Here is a 21,726-nt window from a genome sequence, read left to right on the forward strand (position 1 = left end):
TGGTGCAAACTACCAGTATGTATACATTTGAAAACTAGACGGACAAGTGATTTCTCAAGCTATATTTGCCTTTTTAAGGATAAATTCGTGCTTTCGAAAGGCAACATTCATGTCAACGTTTTTCATTGGGGGTTTTGATTTAATTTTTGGTATTCGTCATATGTTGCAATATTCATTATTATTATAATTATGTAGAGTATCTTGACAATTTGCGTGAATGATTGAAAATATGATAATGTCAGAAAAAAGCATTGTTTGTTATTGTGTCTTTTTTTGTAATATATTTTTCATATATACAAAACAAGCTGAAGCCTCTGAACAATAGTTGACATCTTTGTCGTTTGAAACTGATTACTAAGTATCTATCTCCTGTATAATGATTTATGTAAGTTGGGAAGATACAGACGTAAAGTCAAAAAGCTTTTTATGGTAATTTATTGTCGGACTACGTACATTATGGCAAGCGAATGTCACTTTAAAGGTTCCATAGTATTTGCCTTCTGAATACATCAAACTTAACATTTGCCACCTAATTGAGCGTCATTAAGGTTTTCTTTTATATCTGGTTGATTATTTAACTTGATAGTGCAATGCTTCCAACACAAGACTTGTTTTCATTATTGTTCAGCTGTAACAACCAGCCCACATTCTACCCGGTAGTCAAATAAAATAATTAACCTAATAATACCCCCGAAACGAAGTTTGTGGGTGGGGGTATATAGCCGTCACCAGGTAGTCGGTCGGTCGGTTGGTTGGTTGGTCGGTCCAGCAGTCTGCTGCATGTGCCTTGTCCGAACCATAACTTGGAAACTAATAGTTGGAATCAATACAACTCCATACAATGATCAAGCACATTAAGAAGAAGTGCAATGTACAAGAACTATGACTCCATCTTGACTAATCACAGAGTTACAAGGAGAACTAACTCTAAACAAAAAACACAAAAATATATCAAAATTTGATACTTGTTTATTTTATGAATGGGAGAATACGGCCATGGCTCAATGAAGACTAAATTATTATCTTACATACAATAGAGCGAAGAAAGCCCTGGGAACAGATACTGACTTCGTTCCTTTTAAATTACAGTAACAACACAAAAAAGGCTGGTGGCGAATACTAAAATACGCCACTTGCAAAAATTCAACTTAATTAGGAAAATGTCCTAAGTAACACAAAATTGTCCATTCATATCCTTTCTCATCATAACAAAAAGTCATTTCACTATTTGACAAAAAACTAACAACTCATTGGCTGTTACATCACCAACAATCTGTTCTGTACACAAAGTCGCATTGACCATAGCATTAAGTCTGCCAAACTATATGTGAGCCATGACTTGCCTTGACAATCTGAAAAACACATCAAAAAACCAGCAGCAAACAGAAACATTGTTAATTTTCAACATATTATTTTGCATAAACACGGGTGTGGAGGGTGGGTGACCAAAATTTCAAGATACATTTAAACTTAAACACGATTATTTTACAAAAATATACACCCTGTCCAAAAGTTTGACCTTCCCTTGTACAAGATGGCGAATGGAAAGGTAGACTGCTAAATTCCGGTACAACCGTCATCTACCGTAAAAAAATAAACCATCAAGAATTACTCCCCTTGTAACGTGTTCAAGCATATAGGGCTTAAACAGTATTACAAGGAGAACTAACTCTAAACAAAAAACACAAAAATATATCAAAATTTGATACTTGTTTATTTTATGAATGGGAGAATACGGCCATGGCTCAATGAAAACTTAATTATTATTTTACATACAAAAGAGCGAAGAAAGCCCTGGGAACAGATGCTGACTTAGTTCCTTTTTACTTAATACAGCACAAAAAGGCTGGTGGCGAAAACTAAAAAACGCCACATGGCTGAATAATGACTAAATCAAATTCAGCCATATCGCCACCACAGAAAAAAGAAAAATTGAAATTCCACCCAATAATGTTTAATTCCTGAGCCATTTGCCATCTTCTCCCACCAGAGGTGAAACACTTGCATTGTCTTTCAAGAAGGCCTGAACAGCCTGTTGTAACCTATACAAAAATAATTCATTTCCCATGTGAGATAAATGAACCCCATCATCTCTAAACAGTCCAGTACTGGATTCAGTGATTTCGGGGTAACGAATATAGCCACCACCTAATGCAATAACTTTAGTGGCTATGTAACTATTAAGGCGTTTGCGAGCCTTCTCCATTGCTTGATGGGATATCTCATTGCGCCATTTCTGCCTTGGCAAAATTTGAGACCATACAAAAGTTACATCAGGCATTTCATGTTTAAGGATTTTAATTTTTCTTCTCAGTAGTAATACTGGTACTTGAGCAATATCATTGCCACCACAATGTAAAATTAAAATATGTGGTCGGTCCTCAAATTTCAATAAATGATGAATACAATTATAAAATAGATAAAAACAGAATCCCTAAAGAAAGTCCAACAAGGCAAAATTGAAAATGTTGCAGGCTCGGTTTGATTGAGCCTGTTCATGGACGGTACTGGAAAATGCAAGTTACCGTCCACGCCCCCTAGCACCGGCTTAAGCAGAATTCAACATTTAAACATGAAATGGTAAAATTTTGAATTTGTAAACATCCGCAGATGTGTTCATACGGCGGTTATCATGGAACCTTAAATGTGACACAGTTGTGCCATTCCATGAAAAGCGGCGTATGGTCCCCAAGTAATGAAAAGCGTGTGCCCTAAACGAGAAAACAATGGGCGGAACTAAATAAAATGGAATTTTCAAAGGGGATCAGAGGTTATGAAGCCTGCGTATCACAGATAAGACGTCAAAAGACAAATTTAAAAAGCAGGCAACATATCCTAAGGGTGATTCAACATTATTCAAGTAGGAATATTGGAACCACCCAACTAGAAAATGCCTAAAAATTGAAACTATAAACCTGATACAACCTCATGCCGCCCTTGCCCTGCCAGAATAACGAGGCATTGTGACGTTGTAAATCCAATTGTGATCCCCCCTTTATGATTAACCCGTGCATGATAGGCAGCCCACTTGATTATCGATGAACCAACAATCCATATGACCTTCCTAGGTACTGCAATTCTTAAAAATCTAAGTTAGATTTCCTGCAGCCACCAATCTACTGTGACTAATATAATTGTGAACAGACAATTAAATAGTTAGCTTTGAGAAATAATTTTGTTTACCGGTATTCTTATATAACCCTTAAATGCGTTTGATTGCCACCTACCAAGACCCTTTATTTCAGTGTCTGACAAACCCGCTAAAGCAGCTTCAGTGGCTGCACCTATTCTAAAGGAGTGAGATTTGATGTTTGTTTTAGCAAGGCCTAGAGCGCTTAAAATTGATAAATACAGAATCCCTAAAGAAAGCCCAACACGGCAAAACTGAAAATGTTGCAGGCTCGGTTTGATTGAGTCTGTTCATGGACGGTACTGGAAAGTGCAAGGTACCAGCCTTTTTAAGCACAGCATTAAATTGATAACGTGATACAGGTTGCCCTGAAAAATGGCAATAGAAAGGCCCTGGAAGTGATGGACGAACTAATTGAAATTGCTTTACAGCCATAACTGGACAAAATTCACCACCAACAGAAGAAATCTGTACTAACGCACCTTTTCCTGTTTGATCAGTTTTAGATGATTGTACAAAAATTTGTAACATGTCAGAAACAATTGAAACATTGTCAACTGATATAGCATGCTGCACATCAGGGGATTTTGACAAAACTAATTCACTTAGCCTAAAAAATCCGAAATAAGCTGTGAGAAACATAGATTTGAACAACGTTTCTTCGTATTTGGAAATACAGATAGCTGGTAGAATTGACACTAACTTCCCAAGTAAGTCAAAAGTTATTGGAAGCCTATTATCAACCCTTGACGAACTTTTGTCCAGGCCATTAAGAAGTTTACGTACAATAAACTTTTGAGTTATATCTTCAATATTGTTTATCTTGCAATGGAATGCGATACCAGATACATATTGCCTAACTGTTCTTGGGGCACGACCAATCAAAGAATTGTAAGCAATAAATCTAATCATTTGCTCCAATGGAGGTGGCCAGGTTAGTAACATTTGATGTCTTGTTCTGAATTGATTGAAAACTTCAATAGCATTTGTATATGCCTTGTGAGTATTGCTAGATAAACTGGAATCTAATAGTTTGTCTGCCTCAGCCCAGAGAGCAGATTCCGAAACCTGTCCGGGACCAAAGTGGCTTGCTGACCTGCATCTGGCGCCAGACGACGGAACCTGTCCCACTGCTTACGAGAAATAGAGTCAGCAATGCCATTATTAAAACCTGACACATGCACAGCTTTTATTTGGATATTATTCAACATCATATTTAAAACAAATGGGCGAAGCAGGTACATAACATACTTAGATTTTGAAGATTTTTTGTTTAAAATTGTAACTAAAGCTTCATTATCAGTGTTAAGGATAATTTTCTTACCCTTAAAATTGGGAAGCCAAATGTGAAAGGCAAGTGCTATGGGAACAAATTCTAGAAATGACAGATCAGCCATGATTGGTGACTTGCACCACTTTTTTGGCCATTGCATGAACACCCAATGCTTGCCAAACATTGCGGCACAACCTAAACTTAATGTGCCTGAGCTGTCTGTATATAATTGTAACACAGAATTATCGGACCAATTTAACTCTGGAAAAATGCAAGACCCATTGAAAAAATCAATGAAGAAAAGCCACATTTTTAAATCCTCTTTGATTGAGTGTGTAAGTCTTAAATGATGGTTTGGCTTTAAAATGCCACATGTAGCATCATAGAAACGTCTGTTAAATGCCCTAGAGCAAGGTATTGCCCTTGCACAGAAATCTAATAAACCTATGAGGGATTGAAATTCCTGTAATGTTGTCTTTTTTTTCTTAAGGAATAGGATTAGCAACTCCGAAAGCTTTACCAGTTTCTCTGGCGGTATTCGAAGTTGCATCATAATTGAATTTAGCTCAAAACCCAAAAACACGAGAACTTTGCTTGGCCAAACTGTCTTATCATCAGCTAAAGGTACACCTAAAGCCTTACAAATACCTAAAAATGCATTCATGAGATTCATACAGTCACTGGTGTCAGGTTTCCCCATGAAAATAAAATCATCCAAATAATAATGGACTATGCCATTTGGAGCCTTAGCCATTACTAACCATTCTAAGAATTTTGCAAACTTTTCAAATAGAGCACATGACAAAGAACACCCCATAGGTAAACATTTATCGATAAAATAAAAACCATTCAGAGTAAAGCCTAGTAAGCTAAAATCATTAGGATGTATAGGTAAAATCCTAAATGCATTCTCTATGTCAATTTTTCCAAGTAATGTATTACATCCTAGTAAACTGAGAGAATCAATGACTTTATCAAGAGAGGTGTACTTAACTGTGTCATAATGTGTCATCTATATAATCATTTAAACTTGAACCCTTTGGAAACGATAAGTGATGAATCAAACGCCATGATCCGTTCTTTTTTGGAACAAGGCCAATTGGTGATAACCTTAGATTTTTTAAAGGCCTCTCTTTAAAAGGGCCCGCTATTCGCCCTGCTCTGACTTCTTTCATAATCTTATTAACTGCCTCATTTGGATTTTGAATTACTGACTTTAAATTGTGACAAGAGGACTCAACTCTGGGCCCCTCATACATAAGTTTAAAACCAAACATAAAACCATTTCTTAAAAGTTCAGCATCCGTCTTGTTTGGATACTCTGCTAAAAAATCTTGTAGAACCGTAAGATTAATTGGCGACTTTGCCAGGCCAAGGGACGAAGCTGTTACTTCCACTTGCTCTAGCTCCTTGATTAGGACTTGACCTGCTACTAGAAACATTTGGTCTGTTTAATTTCAATTTACAAGATTTACTTGGATGAGATTTGCTACTGAGTATACACAAATGAAAATAATTGCAAGGTGCTTTATTGCAAAAGCCTTTGAAATTAAAGTCATAACACTTCTTAATCTGATTAGGAGAACTTTTAACTTGAGAGGAGCTACGACTATTGTAAACATACAATAACCACAATTCCTGGTCAACTTTAAACCATGGCAATGATGGGTTACGAGCCTTTTTGTGCCTAAACTGTTCATCGTAGCTTAGCCAACCTTTACCCATGACTCTTGAAGCTGCCAAACGAACATTGTACATGTATTTTAAGAGACCCTGGCTTTCATTGCAATGTACCGAACTGTAGACGGAAGCATAAATCAAAAAGGCATCTGTCCAAGCATGAATATCTAAGGAAGATTTAGTCACTTTCTCTTTTACTAGAATATTGCCATCAATAACAACAACTTGCTTGTCATCCGAGTCCTTATTAGAGGGTAAAAGTGTATGTAACTCGACAAACTCTCCATTAATAATTTTTGTTTTAGTCCCATTACTCAAATGAACCCCTAGATTGTCTTCTAAAGAAGGCTCACCTGACATAGTGTCATCAATTTGTTCAGCCCCATGCTGTATCTGCTGAGGGACATGCATTTTTTTAGCAACTTTTTCTGCCACTTGGTCCAACTGCTGATCAGATAACTGGATGACATTACATGTACTTGATGTAGGGACTGACGCATCATCACCTGAAGCCACTTTCCTCTTTTTAGCTTTAGGCATCTGTAACGGTTATAGTGTTCTAATAACAAATAACTGAACTATACATATATACATTGTAGCAAATCACATACACAAGCAGGCCAACACCTGCAAATTAAGATTACCAACAGACGCAAAGTTAACGACTGTTTATGTGAGAACAAAATTCATCAGACATTAACTCTATCACAATTACCCCACATTTCAAAAGTATACAAGTGGTCAAGCACCTGCATCAAATAGATTACCAACAGATGCCTAATTGGCAACTGTTTACATGGGCAATCAAATACAAAATAAATGTGAATTGAAATAATAATCAAAATATACAAGTGGTCAAACACCTGCATCAAATAGATTACCAACAGACGCCCATTTTTGGCAACTGTTTACATGGGCAATCAATACAAAATAAATGTAAAATGAAATACAAGTGATCAAACACCTGCATCAAATAGATTACCAACAGACGCCCAATTGGCAACTGTTTACATGGGCAATCAATACAAAATAAATGTAAATGAAATACAAGTGGTCAAACACCTGCATCAAATAGATTACCAACAGACGCCCAATTGGCAACTGTTTACATGGGCAATCAATACAAAATAAATGTGAAATGAAATAAGTACCTAAATATACAAGTGGTCAAACACCTGCATCAAATTAATTACCAACAGACGCCCAACTGGCAACTGTTTATATAGGCACTCAAAAACGAAATAAATTGAAAGAAATACCATATTAACTCTAAATATGTATGGTATTCAATACATTCTGCACACAACAGTGACATGTATCATAATATAAATGTGAAATGAAAATAAATGCCAAGTTACATATTATCTAAATATGCATGACATTGCCATTAAAAAAAAACATACAACACTGAACAGTAGCATTTTCAATACTTCTATAACCTCTACCAGACAAAAAGCATTTTCCACAAAATTTGTAAGCTACTGCCAGGCAAATTGAAAATTGCAGAAAAAAAAAACTTGTGCAGAAAATAAAATGGCACCACAGACAGAGTGCATAACCACAACAGAGAATCAAAACCCTGATGGGCTACTTGGCACCGCCAGGAACCTTGTTTATTTGACATCTTGAATACTTGAGAATAATATAGATCTATATTATACCACCTTCGACCTAAGAAAATCCTTTTGTCAAGCTGTCAGACCCAGGGATGATGAACCAGAGATAAAGGATGCTTCAACTGTAAAAGACTGTTTAAAATTAAAAAATAAATAGATTGATCAAGAAACTAATCTTTGCATGAATAAATTTAGTGGTCTCGCACCACTTCACATTACTTCAGTGAGCAGGCCTGCGTTCGACCTAATGATATATATTATAATCATATAGCCTAGCTCAATCAATAAATTTTCAAACAAATAAATGTAAATAAATAATCTTACATCCTTCTAACATTGGTAGAACTACCGATGAAATCATTTTCCGATAACGGCTGCTTAAACAATGTGATCAAAATTGCCAATCAGCCTAGCTCAAACACTTATAATTCCAATTACCTATTAAATTTTAAGACAATTTAAGTGTACATATATAATCAAACATCCAAATCTAACATTTGTAGAACTACCGACGCAAATATTTTCCGATAATGGCTGCTTCCTATACAATGTGATAAATTTACTATATCAAAATCCGCGTCAATCCGTATATAAAACAATGTAAATAAATATCAAAAATATTCCTGCTTATTTACTAATGTTTAATCCATCCATTATGACCAAAATTTCAAGATACATTTAAATTTAAACACGATTATTTTACAAAAATATACACCCTGTCCAAAAGTTTGACCTTCCCTTGTACAAGATGGCGAATGGAAAGGTAGACTGCTAAATTCCGGTACAACCGTCATCTACCGTAAAAAAATAAACCATCAAGAATTACTCCCCTTGTAACGTGTTCAAGCATATAGGGCTTAAACAGTATTATTGCCATTTCTTACTTTTCCTTTACCGGAGCATAACTTGAAAACTACTTGTTAGAATTCAAAACAGCTTGATACAATGGTCTAGCACAATAAGGGAAAGTGCAGTGCACAAGAACCAAAACTCTATCTAAAGTAATTGCAGAGTTATTGCCCTTTGTAACTTTTCCTTGTCCATAGCATAACTTGAAAAGAGCTGATCGGAATTCAAAACAACTTCATACAATGGTCAATCGCAATGATAGAAAGTGCAGTATACAATAACCATAAGTCCATCTTCAGTATTTGCAGAATTATTGCCCTTTGTTCCTTTTCTTTGTCCGGTGCATTACTTAAAAACTTATGTTAAGAATTCAATGCAACTTCATACAATGGTCAACCACAGTGAAAAGAAATACAACATACTAGAACCACAACTATCTTTAATTGCCCACAACCATTACTCTATTCCAATTCTTTCACAAAGTATTCTGTTATTTGTAACTTCCTCATTTCCGAAGAAGTCTTGCGGGGGTATTAATCACATTAAGTGATAGTTCTAGTTTCGTTTTTGTACCGATAACAATACAATTAACTGCTCATCGTGATAATATGATATCATAAAGAAGAATGTGCTGTTTGACTGTTTAATATGCTAAATCCAAATTGATGTCCTGTAAAATATAAAGCAAAACTCCAAAACCGCATATATAGGTTAATTAAAGCTATAAAGTGTTTTGGGGAACTAGAAGTACATGTCAATAATACAAGCTAAATTAGTTTCTGTCGATAAGTAAGCATTGTGTCCCTTTCAACATAGCTGTTGTCAAACTAAAGCAATAAAAACTCTCTATTGTACGGAGAAGACAATACCATTTTATTCCATTTGTAGCTATATTTAGTTTTAACGTTGTCGTGAATATTGACGATAAGATGTAAGCACGTCTTACAGCCATGTTTATAGTACAATGAATCAAAAACCAATAAAGCTAACATATGTTTTAGTACTTTTATATAAACGATCAAGGATTAGAAAGGATATCAGCAACAGAATACTTGATGTTTTGATAGTGTCTTTACTTTTTCATTTAATTTTTAAAATATTGTGTATATATGAAATTTTAAATGATGGAAAAGTAATGTAAAAGGAAGTGAACGGCAATGTTTAATAAGTTTCAGTTTTATCTATTTTTATCAATTAAAATGGCAATTTACTTGTGTGTTACATAAATCCACTCTAACGATTGATGAATATTATAATTAACTGATTTTGTTGAAGGATTGCAATAATTGAATAACGTTGTTTATTTATATTTCACTTGAAGACGGATTGGTGAATTTACAAGAAATGATCTGATATAGTACCAAATATAAAACGGAAAGAAAACAACAATTGTAACTATGGAAACATATGAAGAAACATTAATGACGTACCGGGATTATGTTATTTACAAACACATACTTTCAGTTGTGCCACCAGTTCTTTTAATTGTTGGTACTTTTGGAAACATATTTTCGTTTTTCTTTTTAATAAAGAAAAATGTACGAAAGGCATCTACGTACTGTTATCTAATAGTTTTAGCAATTATGGATTTACTAGTGCTTTATGGGTCTGTTTCGACTATGGCTTGGACAATTTATGATAAACATTGAGGAAATAAGTAACGGGTTTTGCAAACTTGTAAAATTCCTAGGATATTTTTGCAGCGATGTGTCTGTATGGCTTATTGTTGCAGTGACTATTGAAAGAACTGTAGTTGTGCTATTTCCACTTAAGGCAAGATTATGTAATGCCCGAACCTCTCGTTTATGTATTTATATACTTATGCTCATTTTCTTACTTGTAAATTGCCATTTCTTATGGTTTGTAAACCTTCAACATTTTTCATATAATTCTTCCATTATTTCAAAATGCCAGGCAAAGATTGGCTATATATATATTGTAGACATTATTTGGCCATGGGTTGATGCGGTAATTTATTCATTTTTACCTTTTTTAATTATAATGATATTAAATAGCCTTATTATTAGAAATCTTATAACTGCAAAAAAAAGACGAAACGATTTAAGGCAACATTCTTTACTTTTATCCAATCATTCACAACAAATGGCGGGAAGTGAAACGAGCCACAAAATTACGTGCATGTTGTTAGTTATATCCTTTGTTTTCCTTGTGACAACGTTGCCAATGGCTATAGTGTTGATACATACATCGCTTGCTGACAGTGTGGTGGATGACAGCACACTTACAAGGAGGTTGCTGATTTATTCAATTGCGGAAATGTTTATGTACTTAAATCACAGTATAAACTTCTTTCTTTACTATGCAACAGGCAGCATTGAGATCTGTCGCAACAACACAAGAAGACAACCAAGAAAAGAATCATTAAAGACACAGGAACTTTTACGTTTGAATGCGATAGAGTCACTTTGCTCGCACGAATAACAGTAAACATAACTGTAAGGAATTAAAATATGTGTTAAATGAAATAAATATTATGTATTTTGTATATATCGAAATCTATTTTTATTTACATTTCTATTAAAAGTGTGATACATCTGAACATGTGTACTTGAAGCTATTAACACAAGATCAAATTCAAGATAATGAACGTTATAAAATTTGTTACATATGTTTGTTTTACATAAATTGTAAAAATTAAAGCAATATTGAATATCCTTGTAAAATGGCATTACTTTTTATTCAACACTTGTAATGTGTACATTTCTTTAGTTAAATTACAAAAAAGAACAGCAAAGAAGCTAACTTATATATTTTTTTATTTTATAAAGATTCATCTCAATGTAATTCCCCCGGCGTTTAGGAAGTAGCCCGTTCGTAATAAATAGTTCTGTCCATTATTACACCATGCTTTCTTTGAATAAAACAATCAGGAATGACAAATGATGTTATATCAGGCGATTTTACGATGATGAGAGGATAACAATTGGACCCATTATTTTCTATTTTTGCTAAACCATTCTTAGTATAGTTCGCCTGTTTTGCTTTTTTCTTTGACATCTGTTAATTATACGCAGGTGTTATCAGCTTTGACCTTCTAGAAATTTCATTTAACGTCCTTCCGCCTTTTCCTCTCAAGGGAACACGTCTCTTTTATTTTAGAATCATGTGGTGCTTTTCATTAAATTGTCACATAGACATTCAAAATAAGTAACCTTACCCTGTTTAAATGGTTCATGTTCTTTAATTTGGTGTCAGTGGAGGACATTAGTTTGTACTAACCTTCCACTGCCGCTTTAGTTAGTAATCAAGAGATATCTAAAGAATCATCAAGGGCATAAAAACGTTTTACATTTGAATGTGAAAGAATCAATTCCTCGAATGAATGTCATATATTATTTTAGTGAATCAAAATATGTTAACTGAAATAGAGATAATATATTTTATATCAACATAATGTTTGTTCTATTTTTTTTTAACGATAAGTTATGATCTAGTATACATACAGCTGCTTTAGGAACTATCAATAATACAAGATCAAACTCATGATAATGAACTTTATAAAAATTGTAACATATGTAAATATGGAATGATTCAAATAAAGGCAATAAAGCTGCCATTTAAAAAACGTCCATTAATTCTCAATCAGATTTTGAAATGAATGCCTTTGTCTACTTGAACCTAGCTACACAATTTTAACACTAAGTTAATATAAAAACAGAAGAAATAAACACAATAAATCGATGACAATACCTCTTAATAATATCCTTACGCCGTTTCGGAAATTGCCTAAAGCCGACAGACAGTATGCCAGTACATACACCATGCTTTATTTGAATCATAATTGGATATTACAAAGGATGTTGTATCATAGTTTTGGGACCTTTCTGTTGAAAATGTGTCAGAGTTAAATCGTATACATATACATGCACAGTGCGTTAACTGGAGTGCAGGTATTAGTTACCCGCACTCCAGAGCATGCCCATTGATTGGCTCATTTTTGCTGGGGTTTACTTATTGTGACGGCAGAGAAAGGGAAAGCGACAGAAATATCATATTCAGATGCTCGTTCATTGGTTACTTTTTTCTGGGGTTTCATATTGTGACAACAGGGAACGTGTTTTTATGTTTGACTATGATACAAAAGAGAAAGAACATCAAAACACTCGGCAATCTGATTTATACTCGGGGGCTACGCCCCCCTCGTACAAATCAGATGCTTTTTCTATTACTAATAGCAAGCTTATTAGCGATGATAACTAGGAACAATTTTACTTCTATGTTTGCGTATCAGTCTTACGAAAACTATATTGGCATGTATTGCATTTTTTTCTCTTTAAGATCTGTATATTATACGCAGATTTCATACGGTTGGACCCCCTAACAAAAATCAATGGAGCATACGTCCGACGTTGTTTATCTTAGGGGCACGTGTCACATTTAGTTTTGAATCATGTGACACCACACATAAATAGCACGTGATGGTCACATCTATTGTTACGCGATCTCCAACGATTTATCCATATTCTTTCATCGTACTTTCTTATATTTTAATATTTTATGCTCCTTAATTGGATGCTAGGGGACTTATACGGTAGTTAGTTGTTTCCACTGCCATTAATAAGCTGTATTAAAATAATTCTGTGTTTCATGTTGCAATGTCGGACGTCTTTAAAGGTTACCATATGAAATTGTTGTTGAAACTATCATGTAATGAACAATGTCATTAAATGCAGACACACATATTTCATTACATAAAATTTATTTTACACTGTGCATACAAAGCGTACTTGTACAGGCACATTACAGGGGCATTCAAACTAAACTAAACTTAGTATGATGATATCTTGTTAGAAGATCTGTTTCATATATTTATACTGCAAACACAGGCCTTATTGGCGACGCCGGTGAGCGGCGTCGTCTCTTATGGAATGCTTTTTATTTTGGCCTATGGAAGGAGCTGTTATTATTAGCAGTTAATGTCATGTTGTGTTAATTAGTTTTATTTTGATTCGTAAAAATCAAGTAAACAAATATGTTGTTATATTTGTATTTAATAACTTTATGTAAAAAGCATGTGCATTGTGATATTATTTTCACGAAATTGCAGGCTCAGTTTAACAGCTTGTCCCTTAGTTACTAAAACCCGGATTTCGAATATCGTTGTGGTCTACATTGATGCCGTATCCATTCATTCATTCATTTATATATTTTCAAATTTTTTCTACAAGAAGAAAGTACACATGCAAATGAGTATTAGGATAGGAAATGAACTGTTGTAAACGAATATCCTATTGATTTTATCCATATTACGTTTATCTGTTGCACAGAAGGATTGTTTTTACAAAGTGTACCAGTATCCGGATGTTGAAAGCTATCCGATTTTCTGCAATTACTGCTGTCGATGGCCATCTATTTTTTTATGAATACTTTACCATTTATTTGCATGGCTTAATAAAACTGAGCCTGCAACATTTCATAATTTTGCTGTTTAGGGTGTTCTTTTGGGTTTCAGGTTTTCTATATTTTAAGGGGAAGTAACACTTCATTAAATTATTTGATCTTTTCTGTCTATCTTAGGTAATACTTACTATCTTTGTTGTATAAAATTTACCAGTTGTAAGGTCATCAAAAGCATGTTAATGTTAATGTTAGGATTTTATATTTATTTAACAGAAACTGGGAATTATTAATGTTATGTGCATACAGTCATGTATTAAATAGTATATTGATATGATGTGACTTATAATATTTCTGAATTTAAAGAGTTACAGTTAAAGGGATGAAACTTTCATTTAAGGTTAAATGACATTTTCAATCAATAAATGATAATACATGTATTGATTGAAAATGTCCTTAAATTTGGATCAAGCAATATAATTAATAAAGTCTCAAAAAATCATATTCTGAATAGTTATTCTAATTTTTTTTCTAGCATGTGCATAGTTTGAAAAGGACAGCTTCTGTCTTATCTTTTTGTAATGGAGGGACACCGGTCTCAACCTCCAGGTCTCCTGAGTCAACCTGACAACACACTTTTCATAGAGTACATTGTTACTTGCCCTTGAATAAATTTGTGCACTAAATTTTATAGTGGATGATTTGTGCCATATGAAAACAACATAGTACAAAAAGTAAGCAGGCGCCAGATGAAAACATGAAAATACAATCTACCACAAAGTGGTTCGTTTGTTACATTTTCATGTTTTCGCCCGGTGCCCTTGATGCAAAATACAAATCAGCCTTAATAAAATGTCTTATCATAGAAAAAAGGTTAGTTTTTTATCTGTACAAAAAATAAATATTGTACATGTATTAGCACAGTTATGTTCACTTTCAAATTGACCTGTTATAAATAATGGCACAACCAATAACTGTCTAATCCCTTTTTAGTAAAAATAATTATACAATGATATATAAATTGTTATTTTAATTTAGACTATGAGTATGTAAGGTTTTTTTTCTTATTTATTAATTAAGAATTAATTATCTGTTAATTAAAAAAAATCTAAAAGTATCTGTCACGGTTTAGAACTGTTCACTATTTAGGGGCGACCAGATAGCTTATTCGCTACAGCTGCGGTACATTATTCTGTGGGTCACAGGTTCGAGTTCTGGTCAAGCTGAACGTTTTTCTCATCCTGTGACTGCATATAAGCATGAATTCAATTCATTATGCTCTGTAAACATAAGAAATTCAAGGACACAAATCAATATACAGTAAAAACTCTGAAAACCGTACCCTCTGAAAACCGGAATTCTCTGAAAACCGGATGATTTTAAAAGTCCCATATTTTCCCCTTATAAGTTCATTGAAAAGAATCCTCTGAATACCGGAACCTCTGAATTCCGAAAACCGGACGATTTTCTAAAGCTACTAATGCTAAACATGTATATAAAATCCTCTGAAAACAGGACAGTAATTTTAAGTGTCAACTTTCTGTGTATTTTAATGTAGATCAAAATATAATCTCAACAGGTGACATGTTAAATTACCAGTGAATGGTCACCTCCTTTTATTCTATGCAGGTGTGAAGCACTTGTCAGTGCGTGTTAATTTCTTAAATTGGCAATTAAATTTTCATCGTATTTGTGTCTTTCCCTGTATAGGTACGATTTTCAAAACGTTTTTAAGGTTTTCTCAATATAAAATGTAGAAAAGAGTTGGCGAAACTTTTGTTAAATGATTCCTGTTTTGTTTAAAATTTTGATCTTGAAGTTATCTTGTTTGGAAAATAATTTTATGCAAAAATAGTTACTGTACAGTAATACTAAATTCCATTATTTACATATTTCAAAAGCCAATGAAAAAGATATTATAATATATTTCAGACAATGTGTTGCTTTAATTTCAAATTTTCTGAATTATTTCATGAATTTGCATAATAAAATTTCTTAAGAAAGTAATTGCAAAATAAAAATATTACTTAGACAAAAGGGTTGAAAAGTTAATACAAAATGATTCAACAAAGTCATTGTTCAAACACATCATAATCATCAATAAATGTATGAAAATCTCTGAAAACCGGAATCCTCTGAAAACCGGACTTTTGGTCAAGTCCGGTTTTCAGAGTTTTTACTGTAGTGGGGAAATATGTTGTGGTTTAGAACTGTTTCATTATTAAAGAGAAAATGTGTAGCCGGCCGGATAGCTCAGTTGGTCTTCTGAAAGTCATGGGTTCGAGTCATGGTCAGGCAGTTTCAGTCAGGGTTTAGAAGTGGTTTTTCAACTGACACATGTTTGATTCATTTAACAGATTGCATTAAATTTGAAATGGACAAAGGCAGTATTGCATGATACTTTGAGATCTACAAAGGGCAATTGATACAGTTGATCACACTATACTGCACATGAAGAAGTTCTTTTTCTTCTTCTTCATGAAACTTCAAGCATCTGCCATATGTAATGACATTCTTACATGGTTTAAGTCTTATCTCAGCAGCTGGTGGATGTGGCTGGTACTCATTCTACTACTGAGTACCTATGGTGTCCCCCTGATGTTCATTTTAGGTCCTCTTTTATGTCTAATATATGTCAATGACATGTCTGCAACCATAAGCAATAAGCTTTTATTATATGCACAGGCAAGAGTATCAGATCTGGGAAGAAAACATATGACCAGATTGATAAAAAAAACCTGTGTTCATCTTAAAAGTGTCAAAAACCAAAAAAAAAATGTAAATAATGACCCCCCTTAAAAATATACTTTAAGTTAATAGTTTATTTTTAAAGGGGGTCATTACTTACATTTTTTTTTTGGTTTTATGAACACAGTTTTTTTTTATCAATCTGGTCATATTTTTTATTCCCAGGTCCGATTATATGCTGATGACTCAGGTATCCTTGTATCTTGTAAAATAAATCTGAGGAAATTCTTTCTTATATCATGAGTCTTATAAGATTGATTAATTGACTAATAGACTATTGTCTTTGCATCTTGGCAAGACAGAGTCTTAAGTTTCAACTTAAGTCCTAGCCTCCAGGACACATGTAATGGTACTGCTATAAAGTACACATCTTTTGTTAAGTATTTAGGTGCAAACCTTGATCATATTCTTTTGGCGTCGCCCTTTGATGCTTTGCATCAATGCTTTTATTGTTTAAATTATTGATTGGTGGTTGTGATGTACAGGTGTACAACAATGGAATCATTAGTTAAAATGCAAGAAGATAAAATTAAATAGTATTGTACGTGGAAACATTAAATATGTTAGAATTGTGTGACAAAGTAAGATAAGTTATCAAACTAAAATATCATATCTATACCCTTATTTGCCACAATTTATGTAACATTAATGTAACATGAATACGATACGTGATTAAACCCATTTTGAACCTGAGGTTTAGTTTGTAAATTGTTTTGTTTTGTTTTTTGCATCGTATTCTTCATGATATGTGTATTAATGTTGTAAAAAGTGTATAAAGAAAACCAAAGGACGATTTAAAAGAAAGGGTCTTAAAGTTGTTTCAAAGGAATTATCTAAAGATATTTGGTTGTTTGCACAATTCAAATGAGCACCATAATTCAATATATTCATTGTGTATTTTTGACATTGTTTGGAAAAGCATCAATATAACTAGTTTAACATTTTAAGTATTCATTTCTGGAAATATCACTGTAATTGGAAAACCTGATTCCAACTATATGAGGTCAATAAATAGTTCTATTTTACAGCAATTATAATTGCATTTAGCTCTCTGAATTGATGGTTATTTTGGAAACATATTTTCCTTTTTCTTTTTTATGAAGAAAAATGAACAAAAGGCATTTACGTACTGTTATCTGATAGTTTTAGCAATTATGGATTTACTAGTGTTTTATGTGGGTCTCTTTTGACTATGGCTTGGACAATTTATGATAGAGGAAATAAGTAACTGGTTGTGCAAACTTGTAAAATTCCTAGAATACGTTTGCAGTGATGTATCTATATGGCTAGAGGGCGTGGACGGTAACTTGCACCGCCCATGAACAGGCGCAATGCAACCTTTTCAATTTTGTCCTTTTTGGCGTTCTTTAGGGATTCCGTTTTATCTTTATGTTATTGCCATATCAGTGTTATTTGTGCCTTGTGGAGGTTGTAACAAGTCACTCCGTACATACAATGAAAGATGTTATATTTTCGATCCTTGAAGATCGTTCAACACGACAATATTGGTGTGTATGCAAGTTATATATATGGTATTCTAAGTTTTTCCTATTTTGCCTTTTCAACTTGGGTGGTTCCAGTATTCCTACTTAAATACTGAATAATCACCCGTAGGATATATTGCCTGCTTTCTAAATTTGTCTTTTGACGTCTTATCTGTGATATGCAGGCTTCATAACCTCAGATCCCCTTTCAAAATTACATTTTATTTAGTTTCGCCTATTGTTTTCTCCTTAAGGGTACACGCATTTTTTCAAATGGTGACCATAGGCCGCTTTTCATGGAATGACACTACTGTGTCACATTGAAGGTTCCATGATGACCACCGTATGAACACATCTGCGGATGTTTCTAATTTCAAAATTTTACTTTTTTGCGTTTAAATTTTGAATTCTGCATAAACCGGTGGTAGGGGTCGTGGACGGTAATTTGCACTTTCCAGTACCGTCCATGAACAGGCTCAATAAAACTGAGCCTGCAACATTTTCAATTTTGTCGTTTTGGGCGTTCTTTAGGGACTCCGTTTTATCTCTATGTTATTGCTGCGGTAACCATTGAAAGAACTGTAGTTGTACTATTTCCACTTAAGGCAAGGATATGTAATGCCCGAACCTCTTGTATATGTATTTCCACATTCCTGCTCGTCTTCTTATGTGTAACTTGCCATTTCCTTTGGTCTGTAAACCTTCAAAATATTTTTTATAATTATTCCGTTATTTCAAAATGCTTGGCATTGTCTATATATATCTAATAGATATTCTTTGGCCACGGGTAGATGCCGTTATTTATTCATTTTTACCTTTTTTATCCTAATAATATTAAATAGCCTTATTATTAAAAATCTTATAACTGCAAAGAACAGACGAATTTATTTAATGCAACATTCTTTCAATCTATCAAATGACACACAACAAATGGCGGGAAGTGAATTTACCAAACACAGAATAACATGCATGTTGTTAGTTATTTCTTTTCTATTCCTTGTGACAATGTTGCCAATGGCTATAGTGTTGATACATACATCGCTTGCTGACAGTGTGGTGGATGATACCACACTTACAAGGCGGTTGCTGATTTATTCAATTGCGAAAATGTTAATGTACCTAAATCACAGTATGCACTTTGTTCTTTACTATGCAACAGGTAACATTGAGATCTGTCGCAACGACACAAGAAGACAAGCAAGAAACTAATCATTAAGGACACGAAAATTTTTTAATTTGGATGCGAAAGAATCACATTGCTCGAATAAATAACAGTATGACTGTCATGCGTATATGTAATTAATTAAAATATGTAATAGAATAATTTAAAATCATGTTATTTTGTATGTACCGAACTCTAAAAGTACATGTATACTTTAAGCTATTAACTATCAATAACACAAAATCAGATTCAAGATAACGAAGGTTATAAACATTGTAACATATGTATGTTTGAGATAAATTTAGCAAACACAATATTGAATATCCTTGTAAAATTGCATAACATATTATTCCATACTAGTTATGTATACATTTCGTTAGTTAAATTACAATTAAGAACAACAAAGAAGCTAAATCAATAAGAATGTCTCTCATTGATATCCCCCCCACCCCACCGAAGTTTCAGATGTTGAATGTTGCCAACAAAAGTTTTGTCTAGTATAACACCATGTTCCCTTTGAATATAACAATCAGGAATGTCAAATATTGTAATATCAAGCAATTTTACGATCATGAAAGAATTACAATTGGAGTCATTATTTTCTATTTTTGCTTAAACATTCTTAGAATAGTTTGCATATTTTGCTTTTTTCATTGACATCTTTTAATTATGCACAGGTGTTATAAACTTAGACCCTCTAGAAATTTCATTTAATGTACTTCCGCCTTTTTACCCTCAAGCGAACACGTCTCTTTTAGTTTGATATTAAGTGCAGTTATTCATTAAAGTGTCACATAGACATGAAATGTAAGTAACCTTATCCTGTTTAAATGGTTTATATTCTTGATGTAGGCTCGGTTTCATTGAGCCTGTTCATGGCCGGTACAAGTCTTTCAGTGCCGCTTAAGTCAGTATTCAAGAAATACCTGTTCTGCTAATGATAATTAAATTCTTCCGATATTTTGGTGGCCAAACAATATTGCGAGTGCTTCATTAGCTCGACTATTCGCAGAATAATCGAGCTAATACAGCCACCCATTTGTCAGCATCGGAGTCCCTGTGGTTAAGTTTGTGCGTGTAAGCACGTATCACCATAACTATAGAAGGAAATGGATTGAAACTTTACACACATTATCTAACATGTTTGACACAAGTCGCATAATTCTGATTTGCTTTTTTTTTTGCATATTTGTGCCCCTTTTTCGACTTAGAAATTCTTGGTTAAGTTTTTGTGTATGCTGGTATCTCCATAACTACTGAAGGGAATGGATTGAAACTTCACACACTTGTTCTCTGTCATTATCTTACGTAATTGGCACAAGTCCCCTTATTCTGATTTGGTTTTTTGCATATTTATGCCCCTTTTTTGACTTAGACATTCTTGAGACAATTTTATGTATTCATCATAATAAAGCAGAAATTAAGTCGATAAAACATCTTAATAACAAGCCTTTGACCTTTTCGGACAATTTTATGAATTCATATAGGTAAGCATTATTATACTCAATGAAACACCCTTGTGGCAAGTTTTTCGAATAGTCGAGCTTTACTGTCCTCCGATAGTTCTTGTTTTTATAATAAAATCAGCAACAGACAAAGGAAAGATTGTTAAAATTCAGATTGTAATTCATATGTTGATATTTGTTCAATATCTATTTGTGGAAGTCTTGACCTTATAAGTTGAAAAGTTCTTTTATTTTTGCGAGTGAAATGAAAAGACAAGAATGATTTACATTTATTTATTTTTTTATTTATTTAATTTTATTTTTATTTGTTTATTTATTTATTTATGTTAAACATGGCAATCGTTACATTTTGTTTTAGAGTTCATCTGACTTATATCTAACATTTTTTGGCATTCCTTTATAAACGGATAGTCTTTACATTTGGCGAGGTACATACATTTCCTGAATCTTTTCACATGATGTGTTTATAGCAATGGACAAAAAGGAAGTAAAGATATATGAAAGATCCCCTTTTTACGATAAGATTGTCTTTATTCTATCCTATGCACTAGTCCATTGTGTTACTTTAAAGTACACAACAAGACTTAACTACAAAAAAGATTAATATATTATTGTACAGTAAGATTGAAAGGAACATAATATACATTTAAATGAATACTTATGAACTTTTTTGCTAGGCTTGATTTATGTACAAAATAAATGATAATGTCTGTGTCAATGTATAATATTTTCAAGCATTTGTATACAAATACAAATAGTCATTACATTAAATGTGCATTATAAAACATATTAAAATTGACTGCATACGAAAACTCTTCTTTTATCAAATTTTAATTCAAATTCATTTCAATTTATTAAAACAGAAGTCAACTTTTGTACATGTTAAAATTTATTTTAAGGGTTCGTGTGTGTGCTGTACATTATTACGGGTCAATATCAAGTGGTTTTATAGTGTTTTGA

At 33.3% G+C, this 21,726-nt stretch overlaps 1 protein-coding gene and 1 pseudogene across 7 annotated transcripts; both read right to left on the bottom strand.

The window, feature by feature from the left end:
• Window positions 1-1,605: 1,605 nt before the first annotated feature.
• Window positions 1,606-5,157, bottom strand: LOC132740192 (uncharacterized; annotated as a pseudogene).
• A 250-nt stretch (window positions 5,158-5,407) lies between these two features.
• Window positions 5,408-8,557, bottom strand: LOC132740193 (uncharacterized). Of its 7 annotated transcripts, none has more exons than XM_060728050.1 (3): window positions 8,415-8,556; window positions 7,748-7,831; window positions 5,408-6,623 (listed from the first exon to the last, which is right to left on the bottom strand). In XM_060728050.1, exon 3 carries the CDS (start codon window positions 6,621-6,623, stop codon window positions 5,754-5,756), a length of 870 nt encoding a protein of 289 aa, XP_060584033.1. In that variant the 5' UTR covers window positions 7,748-7,831; window positions 8,415-8,556; the 3' UTR covers window positions 5,408-5,753. The 7 variants fall into 7 exon arrangements, with proteins under 7 accessions (XP_060584033.1, XP_060584037.1, XP_060584035.1 ...); XM_060728054.1 differs by having other exon boundaries at window positions 7,748-7,821; window positions 8,413-8,556; XM_060728052.1 differs by having other exon boundaries at window positions 7,748-7,821; window positions 8,335-8,556.
• Window positions 8,558-21,726: the final 13,169 nt, after the last annotated feature.

Source organism: Ruditapes philippinarum, unplaced genomic scaffold (assembly GCF_026571515.1).
Source record: "Ruditapes philippinarum isolate M1 unplaced genomic scaffold, ASM2657151v2 ctg4380_1_1_1_1, whole genome shotgun sequence".
NCBI classification, from domain to species: Eukaryota; Metazoa; Mollusca; class Bivalvia; order Venerida; family Veneridae; genus Ruditapes; species Ruditapes philippinarum.

Coding starts and splice junctions, on each gene's coding strand:
- LOC132740193 (XM_060728055.1), bottom strand. CDS start 6,623: ATGCCTAAAGCTAAAAAGAGGAAAGTGGCTTCAGGTGATGATGCGTCA.